Here is a 14,277-nt window from a genome sequence, read left to right as displayed (position 1 = left end):
TAGATATGAAATATGCTGGTTATTAAGAAGTTTCCACTTTTCATGTAATTTTAACTTTGATAGTAAGTCATCACTGTTTGTAAAACCAACTTCATTATTTCTCAAAAAAGAGAGTACAGTAAAAACACAAAACAGGAAAAAAGCTCTGCTAATGTTTTCCTTCTAATATAAAGACTATTGGGATTTAGTGTCTTAGTTAGAGTAGGCCAGTGGTTTTGACACGTTTTGAGGAAATATTTATTTATTAAAATGTGTACAAAGCAGATGGCACTTGTTCTGGTCTGGAGTTTTGTGTTCTAGATATTTGCAATGATGTGCCTAAGTTAACTGCCTAAGCAGTTACTTCTCAGACAAAAATTATAAGCACAGAGAAAAAGAAATTTTCCCTCTGATATATTTATTCTTATATAATAGAAATTTATAATATGGATAATGAAGAAATCTACTACTCTGATTAAGGTAAAAGAACTACATAAACACATCCTTTATTAGTCCAAGTGTTTCCAAGGAACAAAATTATGTATATTTTGATACTTCTGAGTCTGAGTTTTTTCATTATTTAACCACTGTATCTATTTTGCAGATTCTGAAAATGGAATGGGGAGGAGAGTATTCTCTAGATTCTTCCAATTTAGACTGTTTGTTGGATGTCCTTCCTACAGAACTGGAGTTTCAACAAATCCTTAGTGATCTTGATGAAAAAATAAAGAAGAACTCTTCTAGGTAAAAAGTGTTTTATTTGTATCCAAAATACTAGTGAAAGTCATTGCATTAATGAAGAAATATGGCTTTTGTCTTCTTTCATTTCTAGTTATAGGTTAAAAGTTTTATAATTATTTTACTAGTAATTTTACCTTAACCACTTGAGCATTTAACAAATTTTTAATGCCATATAATTTTTGTGCTATAGTTTTTCTCTCAATGGAATTTTTGACTGTTGAATCATCTTAATCTTAGGAATTACTGCAGTAGGTGTGATAGTGGAGGAAGAAAATGTGTAGTCCCATGACAGTTGTATTTCCTGCAGCTATGAGATAGCTCTTTCAGTGATTAAAGTTCTACAGAATTTTACAAGAAGACAAAATTTGAACCCCGTATGTTCTTTAAGCATTTCTAATGGAAAGAGAAAAAGCAAGGAAGTTAATATGTGTAATCAGTGCTGCAGAAACAGTGGAGTACTGAAAGACTTCTTTGTTGATGGAGGTTTTTTTCACCATTACAAAAATATCAGCTCAAGGTTTTGTGCCTTATTTAAAAGCAGTGGTGGCATTTTGTGGCTAAGCACTTTAGTACCTTTAAAATACTTTGAAAGATGCTCTCAGGCAAATAAACTAATTGCCCTTTTCGGTGTCAGAGATACAATAAATATCATAATTTTGTATTAAATTTTGAAAATGCTTGCATTTGGATAACAGTGCATGTTACAGAGTTGTATCATTTCAAGAAAATAATCTTCGGATGATATCTGTTTTACAATTGTGTCATTTTGAAGCCCACATTTCTGAGAGGTCTTTGTCTGCTCCCAAACAGCTTCCTGAAGAATGGAAATAAACCATTGCTATATCTCACTAAAAACTGATTTAGGCCATCTCTGAATTATTGCTATATTGTTTTTGCCAGACTTGAGACATTTTTCAGGCTTTTTATTTATATTACTTTTACCTCATAGTTTGAACATTCTCACTTAAAAATAGTGTTTACAAAGGTAGTTGTGATAGTAATAATCAGAGGGTAGAAATAATAGCGAAGATCTGGGAAATATGCTGTTGTGGACCACCACATACTGCAGTTTCATAGAGTCATGTTACAATTATCCAGCTGTTGACATCAGTGAAATGTAGATGCTTACTCAGAGTTTTGTTGATGCCATAATACAGTAATAGTATTAAGTTTTGAGTTGCTATGGTCTTGTATATCTGGGAATAAACAGGATCAGCGTTTTTGGCAGTTGTCTTGTCAGCTTTTCAGCTACCAGGTAATTTTGTCATAATTATACAGAGCCACCTCAGGAGTTAGATTATTATGAAGATGAGTCTTTGGAATGCATGCTTTACTACTATTTTTGTTTTTAATTTGTGTAAGATGTTTGCTGCTGGTTGAGAAAATTTGGGCTGTGGGAAAGCAGGCCAGATGTTCACTCCTTTTAATGCTACTTTATATTAACATTTTATGGTACATTTTACATTAACATCATCACAGTGGAACTGTTTGTAATTTTTTAGAAGGCCGGTTGTCCCTGTCTTAAGACATGGACCTACAAATTAGAAGGGACTTTCTCTGTAAGTTTTATTATTATTTATTATTTATTATTATTTATTATTATTATTATTATTTCTTTGTAAGTTTTATTAATCTGTAAGGATTAGGGAGTGGTGCACAGCAACGCATGCCCGGAAAAGCTTTGTATTTCTGCTGAATTGACACAAGCTAATTTTCAAACTAATTTTCACAAGCAAAATCAGAAGGTAGCCCTGTAGTTACCAGGTGATATTTTGCTCCTGTAATATGTCAGTTTCAGAAATGGAGAGGAGTTTAAAAGAAGATGGACAGCAGCTGATATGACTTTTAAATTAAAAAGAGTCCTTTTATTGCTAATATATTAGAGGTAGCATGGAGTGAAATCATTTTCAAGTTACCATTGATCTTTGTAAGTGGTATGATAAGAGCAGCTCTATGCGCTACAGTGATACAACTGGAATACAATCCATCTTTCATCAGATAGATTTATGATTTTATTATACCACAGAGAATAAACATAATCGTATACAGCATATATATATATTTAAAAATAAAACATTTTGTAAAGAATTATGATCCAAAAGTGTGTAAATCATTTGAATGTTCATTTATTGCCTTCCAACTGAATAGCTTTTATGAAATTGTGTGACGCGACAAATCAGATATGCTTTCCAGCAGTTGAATTACCTTCACTATTTTTGTATTGTACCAATTCTATTTGGTACTATAACAGAAGAAAAAAAAAGAAAAGGCCATCTGTGTGAAATCATTTTATTTGTAAGTTTTAAGGGAGTAAGTGCCACTGTTCTATTAACAGAGCCCTTATTACACTTAAATGTTAACTATTTTTACATCAGTTTATAGAAGCAGGTGATTATGAACTCTCAAAATTATTGTCACTGCTGGCCAGTTTTGTGTGCAATGATAGTCTCAGGTTATTTGCTGATTTTGTTTTTGTAATTTCATCAGTATGGCTATTTGCTTTCAGTCTTTCCCTTACATTTGCCTTGGCTTTCACTGTTAATCAAAACTCTTTGGATTTTTTTTTTTTTTCCTAATTGGAGGATTAAGAATTAGTAAGAGTTAATTTTTGAGCAATCCGCAGAACTAAACTTTCAGCTGGTATTTAATATTTCTAACCAGGAAACAAGGTACAGAGCTTAAAACCAAGCCTGTAGCGCATAACTTGAAAGTGACAGTAAACATGAAATCTCTTCAGCAGTTGGGTTTTTCTTTTGTGTATTCAGTTCCTCGTCAAGCTATGAAAAAAAAGTTACCATACACACCAACAAACCTGTATTATTAGCACAGCAGCTTTACTTTCTGGCTTTCTCCTGTGCTGTTGGGGTCACAATTGTAAAGAACATAAAATATTAACAGGATTTTTATCCATTTATACAGTTGGGTTAATGAGAGGGAAAAAATGGGTGCCAGAAAGAGTAAGCTGATGGTCAGATAGACTAAAATGGAACAAGGTAAACATTCTAGAACTGGAAGTATAATAATCTCTTCTTTTTCCGGAATTTTAGAAATCCTAAGAGATACATTGTACCATGAGTGTTACAGTAGGTTATCATGAGCATTGCAGGAATGTGCAAGATGATAAACAGCCATTTGTGGTAAAATCTCTTGTTTCTGTTCAAGATAAGATTATCAAAACATTCTTTGCATGAATTTTTAGGGTTTTGTGTTTTTTTTCCAGTTAGAATGTATCTATAATTTTAAAAGTTACTAGAAAATAAGTTATTTATATTTTTGGGTAAATCCTGCATCATCAGCAATGCCCACATGAAATTTTCTGTAGATCATGGGAAATTTTCATACTATTTCTCTGTTGGCAGCTCAGTTTCATGAAGTAAGACAAAATGTTTGGTTATCATGGAGAAATTGTAACAATAAAAATGCCTGTAGGGGTTATACTGGTAAAAGTCTCTCTCAAAAATTTTTTACTGCTCTGACATACAGGTTTATAAATGATATGACTGATTTTTTGCAAAATGGTTTCCAGTGTTCAAGCTTTTTAATGAATACACATGATAATAATAAAGTAACATTATGCTACTGTTTCTTCAAAACACAGTGGAAACAAGTATTATTTTTGAACCAACTTTCTCTTCTTAATAGAAGACATGTAAACTGGTTCTAAAAGCAGATCTCCATAAATATGAGGATCTTAAGCAAAAGTAACATGAGGTTTAAAGATAATTTCACTTTATAGCTTAGCAGTTTAATTTAAGCAATCTCATTGTCATTTTTATGGCTGCTCCATATGTTATGTGAAATAAATTGAAACGGTGCTTGTTAGAAAATGAAAGGAGTTAGATCATCCTTCAGCTTACTCATAGTATTCTTAGGAAATGGAAAATGATAAATGGAGACAGCAACCCTCATTTTGGTACTGTGATTTTCAAAATCATCTTGTATCAGTATAACAGTGCTTACACTGTCAGTTCCATTGTAAGTATGTGGCTTGTTACTGTCCATTGATGCAGCCATGTAAAAAGCAGTCTCTCCAGATGATTTATTCCTAAAAACTGTCATTAACTTAATAAATAATAGCACCTAGGAGTTCTCAAATTGAGACTGCCTCTCTACAGTGGGAATACTTACCAAGTGGTATAGACATGGTAGTCCAGAAAAGCACTCCAGTGTGGAGACAGACAACATAAGAGAGCTTACGCTTAGCTTGTAAAGCGCACAAAACTGAACTGTAAAAAGAAGTAACAATTTCAGTGAAATCATTTTCACTGGTGTAATGGTATACCAGTAGTGCTAACCGCAAGCACTGATGTGCCTACAAAGGCTCAAGATACTGCTTGCATGGGACAAAAGATGTCTTTCTTGAAAAATCAGTCAATTTTACAAAAATCTGTATAAGCCTAAGTATCATTTCTTTTCCACAGAGAAAGGTTAATTTTTCTTTGAGCTTTTATATTCCACTGCTTGTTTAATAGTTTGGTGACTATTTTTTTTCTGTTTATGTCTGAACAGTTCCACAAGTTCAACAAAAAGTGGGATTGTCTCCAGAATGATAAATACCAGGACACTATCTGACTTGAGTCCATGTCTCATAAACTGCTAGAGACAATGAAAATAATCTGAGAAATCTTAAAATATTAGAATCATCATAGAATCACGGAATGGTTTGGCTTTGGTGGGACCTTAAAGCTAATCCAGTTCCAGGCCCCTGCCACAGGCAGGGACACCTTCCACTAGACCAGGTTGCTCCAAGCCCCATCCTACCTAGCCTTGAACACTGCCAGGGATGAGACAATCACAGCTTCTCTGGGCAACCTGTGCCAGGGCCTTACCACCCTCACAGGGAAGAACCTCATTGATGTTGACCAGTGTTATTACGACTTTTTTTCCTAAACACTTTCTGAATACATGCATTCAAAATATTCACAATATCCTCCAATGATTAAGTTTCATAAGTTAAATATTTTTTTCTTACGATTTTTATTTTATTTTTCTTTGGCATCTTCTGATGACCACTGCCAGAGACTTGAGACCTTCCATCTGACCAGGAATAGGCTAGTTTCCAATGGAAGAATTAAGCACCTTCCAGTTAGGTTCAGCAATGTCTCAAAATTGGTATGAGCAGCCAAAACATGAATTGTGTGCCTTGCCTTATCATTAAGGTTTAGTGTTTCAGAGGGTGTTTCAAAAAACATGCATACTGAGCATAGGACCAGTTAACAGTAGTAGACGGAAAAAGCATTAAGTACTGTACCGTGTTTAATTTTGGGGTTGCATGCAGACATGGGTGTATTCTTCCATTGACTGCACATGAGTTAATATGATTTATGCTTCTATCATACATGTATAGTATCAATTGATGTCAACTGGGTTGATGACTCAATTTGTTAAAGAATGGAGCTTATTTTCTGCACTGAACTTAACAAAATATATTTGCATTTAATGAAAAACTATTAGTTGTGGGGAAAAAAAGGAAGTTAGCACTTCATATGACTTTTTGTAATTGAACTTTTAAGAGTGAAATTCATTAAATATATTAAGCACATTTTTCATATCAGAAGTATGTTTATGTTTACAGTTTTGAAAACTCCAGCAAATTACCTGATTAAAGGAAGTCAAATCTCATTCTCCCTACACTGATAAGAAATTATAAAGTTTTAAATACTATCTTACATAGTGAGGATAATTTTAATCCTATTTGTCAGAAGTTTTTTATTTAAAATGTTTAGTTTTAAACCCGAATGATACTTCTTTTTTTTTTTTTTTCCCAGAGGTAACCAAATTCCTTAATATTTAATTATGTAGCTAATGTGAAGGAATAAGTACCTGTAGTTAACCATGTTCTTGAAATACTAACTGTTGAGAAAAATCTTAAAAAGAAATAGTGTTTCTGAGACCATGTTTACATACAGTATACTGGAAGCAAATAAAATGAAAATATTTTTATTCAGTCAAAACCAGTTTTAGTCCTAATTCATTGTTTACTTTATTGGGATAAAAGTATTAAATAAAATAAGCAGACTTACTGTGATTTGTAGCTACTTGGGAGGGTCACTGAAATTTATCCCTTTAATACCCTTATCAGTGTTGGGACAAATTGGGCTTTGAGAAGGCTGTCGCCTATTCATAGGTTGTAGTTTATTGGCTAGCCCACAGATTCATGTGTCAAAGATGAGTGTAAAAAATGGTTTGTAATTGAAGCAGATTGACAGAGACTAACAACAGTAGTCTCTTTTACAATTCACAGTGCTATAATCTATTTGGATATGTTTGAATGAGACACATAAGCACAGCACAATAAAAGCCTTTGGTATTGTCTCAGGAGTCCAGGTGTATGAACAGGGCATTCAGTTTTCTAGTCCCGAGAACTTGTTTCACAAATTAAAAAAATAGATACCAATATTTTATCAAGTTCAGAATTGGCATTCATGGCTGGACAGTCCTATCTGGAACCTGAGCCAGGCCGCAAGCAGAGAGCAATTGCTTTTCATGGAGGTCCTTTCTGTTCCTGGTAAATCCTTTGATGATAGGAAGATACTTGTTCCAGTGCACTTCATTTTGAACTCAGTCATGCTCAGGATTAAGTCTTTTACATCAATTTTATAGAGGTGTTTTACAGGCCATCCGTGTATTCATAAATTTAAAAAGGGTTTTTTTTATATTTTATTGTTAGTTGTAGTTACTGAATTTGGTTTCTGAAGGTAATGAAGCTGTAAAATGTTGTGACTTCATTTTGTGAAAGTAGGTACCCTTTGAATGGTTTACTTAATGTCTTTTAAGTGGAAAGCAAATATACCCATAATTCTTAATGAATACAGTTAAATATGGGAAAACAAGATGTTCAAAATGACCTACTTATTTTGATTATTTTTTTTTTAGAAGTTTTATAGTCATTGTTTTGGAAACATTTTTTTTTTTCTGACATTCAAAATGCTACACTTCTTCTGCACTTACATTCTTATGATTGTCCTTGCAGTTGATGCAGTTTTCATATTCAGCTTGTTATTGTTTAGCACTGTATTTTCAAGAAACAAAAGGCACAATGCAAAACCTATCATTAAGAATTCTGGATGTCATTCTGAGAGAAAGTATACTTCTCTCTTTTGTGTTTGTTATAGGTAAGTTAAAAATAAAAGGAAATAACAAACTACTGTTTATCTCTGAAGTTAATTTAGTGTGATCATTTGACTATTTTTTTACACTGTTTTTTAAAATGTCAATTCAAACATACTCAATTTCCCAAGGTATGGATGACACTGATTTACTTTATTGCTGTTGATCAAAATGAGGCAGCTAATAGGAATTTAGGATAGATTGCATAACATCTGCAAACGAGTGAAATGCAAATCACTCAATAAAAGAGAGAATCTAGTAGAAAATCAAATAAATACTTCTGCACCGGGAAAGCAGTACTGCAGGCAGAATTAAATGAAGTAAAGTCAGTTAGTGGGTGATATGCAGAATGCATCTCATCAGTGATTTCTTGTACAAATTGTTACGGGTTAGTAGTGTTTAATATTTTTTTTTTAATTTCGTATTCAAAGCCAATTATATTTTTCATAAAAATATTTTCCTCAAAAAATATCACATTTCATGGAAAATTAATCTTTCCACACAGAGATGTTATGCAGAAAAAAAACTTAAAACTTTTTCAGGGCTACTAATTTAAAAAATTGTTTTCCTTTTTTTCTCTTTTTTTAAACTAGAAGTCTTTAATTTGGTATTTTGTCCCAGCCTGTAATGCACTTAAAGGTTTTGTTTGTTCTCCAGTTTCTTTTCTTTCCTCTCTTCTCACTCTCCTTTTCTTCTCTTCCTTTTCTCTTTTCTAATTTTCTCTAGTCTACTTTTGCCAAAAATTGTCAAGTTTGAAAATGTTAGAGAACAATTAAAGAAAAAACAGCCATACTTCATCTCTACAAAATAGAATGGCAAGTAGCTGTATAATAGACAAGTTTGTTGCTTCGTTGATGTCATGAAAATAGAAGGTAACATGATCAAAAGTATTTGACACTGAAATACCTGTTAAGAGCCAAGTCTCATCTGATCCCATATCTCTGCACAGATAGAAAGTACTAAATTTTAATTTGTGTTAAACCTTGCATCCGTTTATGTAAGAACATAAATGCAATAACTAATACACTCCAAAATGAAATTCAAATAGTAGTGAGAATCACTTAGTACTTCAATAAACCAAAACTAGCAACAATCTTATTGTTGGCTGTCTTTGTATTAAGCCTAGATCTGCCTAGATCTAGGCAATACTGCTTTTCTAACTGAAACTATATAAAATATTAAGCATTGTTTAAAAAAAAAAAAAAGTCATTCTGAAATATTGAAAAGGTGGTTTTGTTAGAAAAGATACAGACTTAATTTGTTTCTGGATTTTTTTTTTTTTTGTTGTTGTTTTCAGTGTCCACACAACTAGAAATAAAATAATTTTGGATATTCAGTTGTTCTTGCAAGTTGTCCAACTGAAATTCCTGTAACAACCATAGCAACCAGATCTGATTTCATAAACAGGGTGATCATTCTAGGTGAATCTTATGGAGTGGATCAGCGCCTTGAAAACAAACTCTCTTTTCTTTCAAATACTCTAATGACAAAAACAAGAAAGAAAAGATCTGCTTTCTCAGCACAACTGACTCTAAAATTCTTTTCAGCATTTTCTGTGATTCAGTGAGTTTTTCAGAAGTCGTTAATATATGTTATGTATTATAGAGCAACTGCTGATTTCTAAAAGAGCAAAATGACACATTCACCTTTGAATATGGTAGTTGACTCAGGTTATGTTCTCTGTTTTAGCTAATTAAACACCAAGGACCAGATATTAGGTTGGATGATGTCTTATTCACTCGCAACAGTATTGAGAAGTACAAGATTGTTGGAGAAGCGGGGTAGTACTTATTGAGGATGGTGCAGTCTGTCCTGAAGGAAATTTATGTTAGCTCTAGCTCAGCTGCATTTAAATATTAATTCTGCAAATAAGTCAGGCCTTATTTTGCAAGAGTAATTTAATCTATGAAGAAGGACTAGTGTTACATTAATTTGATGTAGTTTTTCTTTTTGAAATATGGAGTATATAAAATGCTTTTATCTCCAGGTCTTTTTTTTTGGGTAAAGCCCTTCCCAGATCTTTGCTTGCGAAGTCAAGCCATGATGATGATGATCTCCGTGTCTTGAAAAAAAATGCTGTGATTAATTTTTTTTTTTTTTTTTAGCATAGACCAGTGTCTTAAAGACCTGCAATCAGAAGTAAATGAAATATGTCCTGATGAAATACTGCAAAGCACAACTGACTGTCTTCAGTGGCTAAACAACTGCAATTTTAGTTCCCTCAGACCTTGTCCTACAAACCATGGAGAGCTGATGGAGTTCCTTAGGACCCTGGTAAAAATTGTTTACTAAAGACTTCAATGTTTGGGAAAGTCAGTTATGCGATGAGGGGGGGGAGCTAAGGTTAATTAGTGTTCTCATTTCAGTCTTCACTGTGATGAGGATAGTCCAGAATTTTTATTATAAGGCTTAGTACTGGGTTTATGTCTGCAGCAGGGAGTTATGTTTCCTTTTGATCATGCCTTAAGTAAACAAACTTGGAACAAAATCTTTTCACTGATACTACCACATGTTCAGCACTGCTGTGTTTTACGAACACGTTGGTGAAAAACAGCTAAAGTTACTGTCTACCCTGAGGCTGTTACTGCTTGTTCTTCACTTGTATCAGTATAATTTAATTCCTCTAATACAAATTATTGTTCCTGGTGCATTATTTCAGTATTAATTATCTGTCTACTTTTTCTTATTAGAAGTGTGGAAGCTACATCCTTTGTCCTGGCAAGTTGTACAACTAGATATAACCAGAAATCAAATTTCACTTGAATTAAAAAAATCCATCATTTTAGAAGCCATTTGTATCCAAATTTTTTTATTCAAAGTTAACTTTATGAAATATCTGTGGAAAAGGAAGTCTGGGAAATTGAATTAGCTAGATAAATGAAGGATGATACCTTGGTAAATGACAGCCTGCAAATTTATGTATAAACCTTGTATGTGTGTGTTTAGATGATGTAAATATGTATGACTGTCAAAACAAATAAATGATATCCAGCGGATTTTTCTTTGTCACTCCCATGTCATGGTTTAGCTATAGGCCATGAACAGTTTTAGATTAAGATTGGCTGTATTGGCAGAGGAAAACTGCTGTGGAGAGGTGGAGTATTTTGTCCTTTGGGACTACCTCGTGGCTACAGCTCAAGCTTCATCAACTCACCTCTTGATTTTTCAACTCTTTCTTAAATGGGGTTGTTGATCTTTAAGTCACCCTTTAATTGACTGAATATTAAGCTGTGTCAATTGAGGAAATCATCTCTAGAAACACCAGGTCTTTAGTGTTCATGCAGTGAAGATTTTTGTCCCCTTCTAACACAGTATGAATGCTGGTAATAATCATCACACTCAAGGATGTCTGAGATTCCTTGATGTCGTATTTCATCTAGAAAAAATAAGAGAATCCCAGCAAATGCTGACTTATTAAGTCTTTTATTACTCCTCTTTGTCCAGTTAGCTCCTTACTTAAATCCCCTCCAAACAGGGTGTGTCAATATGACTTCTGTTCATTCCTTGCTTTGTGTTCTTAAATGTCTGTTCAAACCATATACCTGAACACCAGGTGGCGGCATTTGTTTGGGAAACAAATGTTTGGGAAACATCAAAATGGCCCCATCTCTGCAATACTTGGGGTATCTCTTACAGAAAATGTGCTTTCCAGCTCTTTGGCTTCCCAGGAGCTTCCTGGCTGCATGACAGTCTGGATGTGGGCTTTGGAGTACAGTTAGTCTGTGAGAATGGCTCTGTGGCAGGCTGCTAAGTGGACAGCAAAGGGTGAGAAGCCTTAAAGTCTCAATTCTGCACAGTTTATCAAGAAAACATCAGGAGCTCAGGAACTTGGACATCACTGTTTCTAGGCTCAAGATAATCCAGCCTCTTGTGTAGATGAGACTACAGATGAAAAGTGTACATGTATTAGCATAGACAGTCCCATCTGTAAGAAGTTATACTTGTAGTAGATAATCTTTAGCTCCATAAACAATTCTGCAGTAAACTGATTTCAGTAATATCCAGCATTAATGAATTTATTACTGTCTGACCTTTCTTAAATATGTATCTTCATCCATTGAACTAATTAATTACTCAGTTGACTGAATTTCTCACTTGCAAGCTTTTAATTAAGTATCATATAATTCATATTCAGTAATAATAACTTGCTTTCTACTTCAGGAAAATGTTCCTAATCACTGTTATCCTTTACTATGTGTGTTTAATGTGCTATGGATTTTGTTTTTATCTTTTAAGCTATTTGAACAATTAAAAAAAAAGTGGAGAGTTCCGTATCTGCTTTAGCTGAAGTGCCGTATTTAGATTTATTATTAGTGTGGTATTATCGTGCATTTGTGAACTGTCATGCAAATACTGAGAGGTTCTTTATGAAACCCAAAAATCTTAATTATGGGAATTTTGTTATCCTGTATACTGTTTTACACTTCTAAATATTTAAAAGCTGAATATGTTTGTGAACAGATCTTCATTAAATTCTGTTCCTGCTAAACTAATGACAAAATCTTTTTAAATGAAATCTTAATTTTATTGTATTTATTTATTGATATGATAGGTAGTAGTCTGTAGTAGGTAGTAGTCCAGTTTGTAGACTGCAAATGTTTTCCTCTATATTATTGTCACTGAATTTCTCATAAGAAAACTTTTGATGCTTCTCTAAAACCTTTGGATACTAATTTGGATCTTTTTCTCTTTAATAGTTTTGGCATCATCTTCTGAAGTATTTTTACAGGTTAATTTTTAAATAGGAAAGCCTATGCCAATATAGGGAATGTTCAAAAAGACTTGATGACACTGTTTTCAGAACCTCAAAGTTCACTTCAGGGGCTTTTTTTCTGAGTAACACTAAGTCTAATATGACATCTGTAAGCCTTAATTTAAGATGCAAAGGGCTTGAAACAGTGCTTAGGTTCTTACTAGCTTTCATGAATAAAAATATTTCTGCTTAACCTTAAAAAACATCAGTAGGGATTTGCTTGAAATACATTTTGGATTTATCATTATTCCTTATGCATCAGTTACATTCATTGTTATGACAGCTTCTCGTTTTATTTTGGAATATAGTATTTGAGCATGATTCATTAAAAAAAAAAAACCTAGCATTTAAGCTCCAGAAGCCTACCTGTGGAGACTTTGACTGTTCATCACAGGGGTTAGTGATTAGGGTTTCAGTTTGCACACTGAAACACAGTCTCTTTGGTACCACAAAACTTTATAGAATACTGCATTAGATAATATCAGAAAATCAAATCAGCCTTATGTATATGCATGTTGATATGTATGATTTAGGATTTTAACTAGTTATACATATTTCTGTCATCTGCACATGTTTTTGTAGGATATTTGACTGATAATTTGTTTTGTTATACTTTCTTCCCCATGTGTTTCCAGCTTGTAAGTAAAAAAATTCATAGGAAACATTCTGAAATAAAGATGTAAAATGGAAGAAAAATAGCTAGTCTGTTATTTTTAAGACTTTCTTTTATGGGAGGCAGTATACTCTTCGTCTTTTGTTCAGAATTAGCTATTGTGGTGCAAGTCTTTTTTTTTTTTATTTTCACCATGGAGTATGCCAAAGTAGAGGGCAATTGGAAGGTTAAACTCTTGTTTTCTTCCATGAGAGTGCAACAGTTTTGAATCATCTGAAAAAAAGAATTTGAGGTGTGATACTGAAAATTTTTGTGACTCAAAAGCATGAGGGAGGAAAAAAAAAAAGCAGCCTATTGAAGCTTTTGTTCTAAATACTGTCTTTTTTATATTTTTGCAAATTATCTGTTGATAAAAGCTTGATACAGTAGAAAAATCGTACAATTTTTTTTGTTTGGAAATATTTCTGTAGTACCATAGTAAAATGTGATGTATTTCTCTTTCAAAATTAAAAAAATTAATTTTCTCAAGTACTGTAGGGTAAATAAATGAGCAGTTCTGAAAGTGGAGGTTTGCCAGGTGTTTATTTGCAGGATGGAGGATAACTGGGAGACCCAGATGAAGGCTGTTAGTGGAAAGAACTAACTCTGACTGGTTTGCCAGAATCTTCTGTGTTGGAGGGAAGTGGTAGGTTTCTGTGTTCTGATTCACCTAAGACTTGCCTGTTCGGTTTCTGAAACCCAGAAAATCAAGAATACCATCAGTTTCACTCAGGTTTTTTGTGACTGTGATGGGGAAATTTGTACTTCACCTCTAGTGTAGCTTCAGGATTGACAGAAGATCCTGACAAATTTGGCCTAGAACTGTGGCCACATTCAACCTCAAATAAGAAAAATGTTGAAGATTCTGGAAATGGGTTTATAAAAAGGCAGGGGGTTTTGTCTGAAAGAGAAAGAGGATTTTGATAAATTGTTAACGTATTCATCTGAATCTTGATTTGACAGGATACACAGCTTCTTATTCTGCCCTGTGTGATCTAAGCCTGTTCAATTCTTTACAAGTTTTCAATTTTAGTTCTTTAAG

The 14,277-nt window shown here is 33.3% G+C and overlaps 1 protein-coding gene across 1 annotated transcript in view; it reads left to right on the top strand.

The window, feature by feature from the left end:
* Positions 1 to 586: 586 nt before the first annotated feature.
* KIAA0825 overlaps positions 587 to 14,277 on the top strand; it is a gene marked incomplete at its 3' end in the record, with an annotated part of 235,382 nt that continues 221,691 nt past the window's right edge. The window contains exons 1-2 of the mRNA XM_080636888.1: positions 587 to 723; positions 9,936 to 10,104. Of these exons, the coding sequence (XP_080493014.1) occupies positions 593 to 723; positions 9,936 to 10,104 (300 nt within the window). The 5' untranslated portion in view covers positions 587 to 592. The remainder of the gene's footprint in view (positions 724 to 9,935; positions 10,105 to 14,277) is intronic.

The sequence above is a fragment of the Psittacula echo genome, assembly GCF_963264785.1.
Source record: "Psittacula echo genome assembly, chromosome: Z".
NCBI lineage: Eukaryota > Metazoa > Chordata > Aves > Psittaciformes > Psittacidae > Psittacula > Psittacula echo.
Note: the sequence above shows the minus strand (reverse complement) of the source record. Positions and strands in the feature narration are given on the sequence as shown.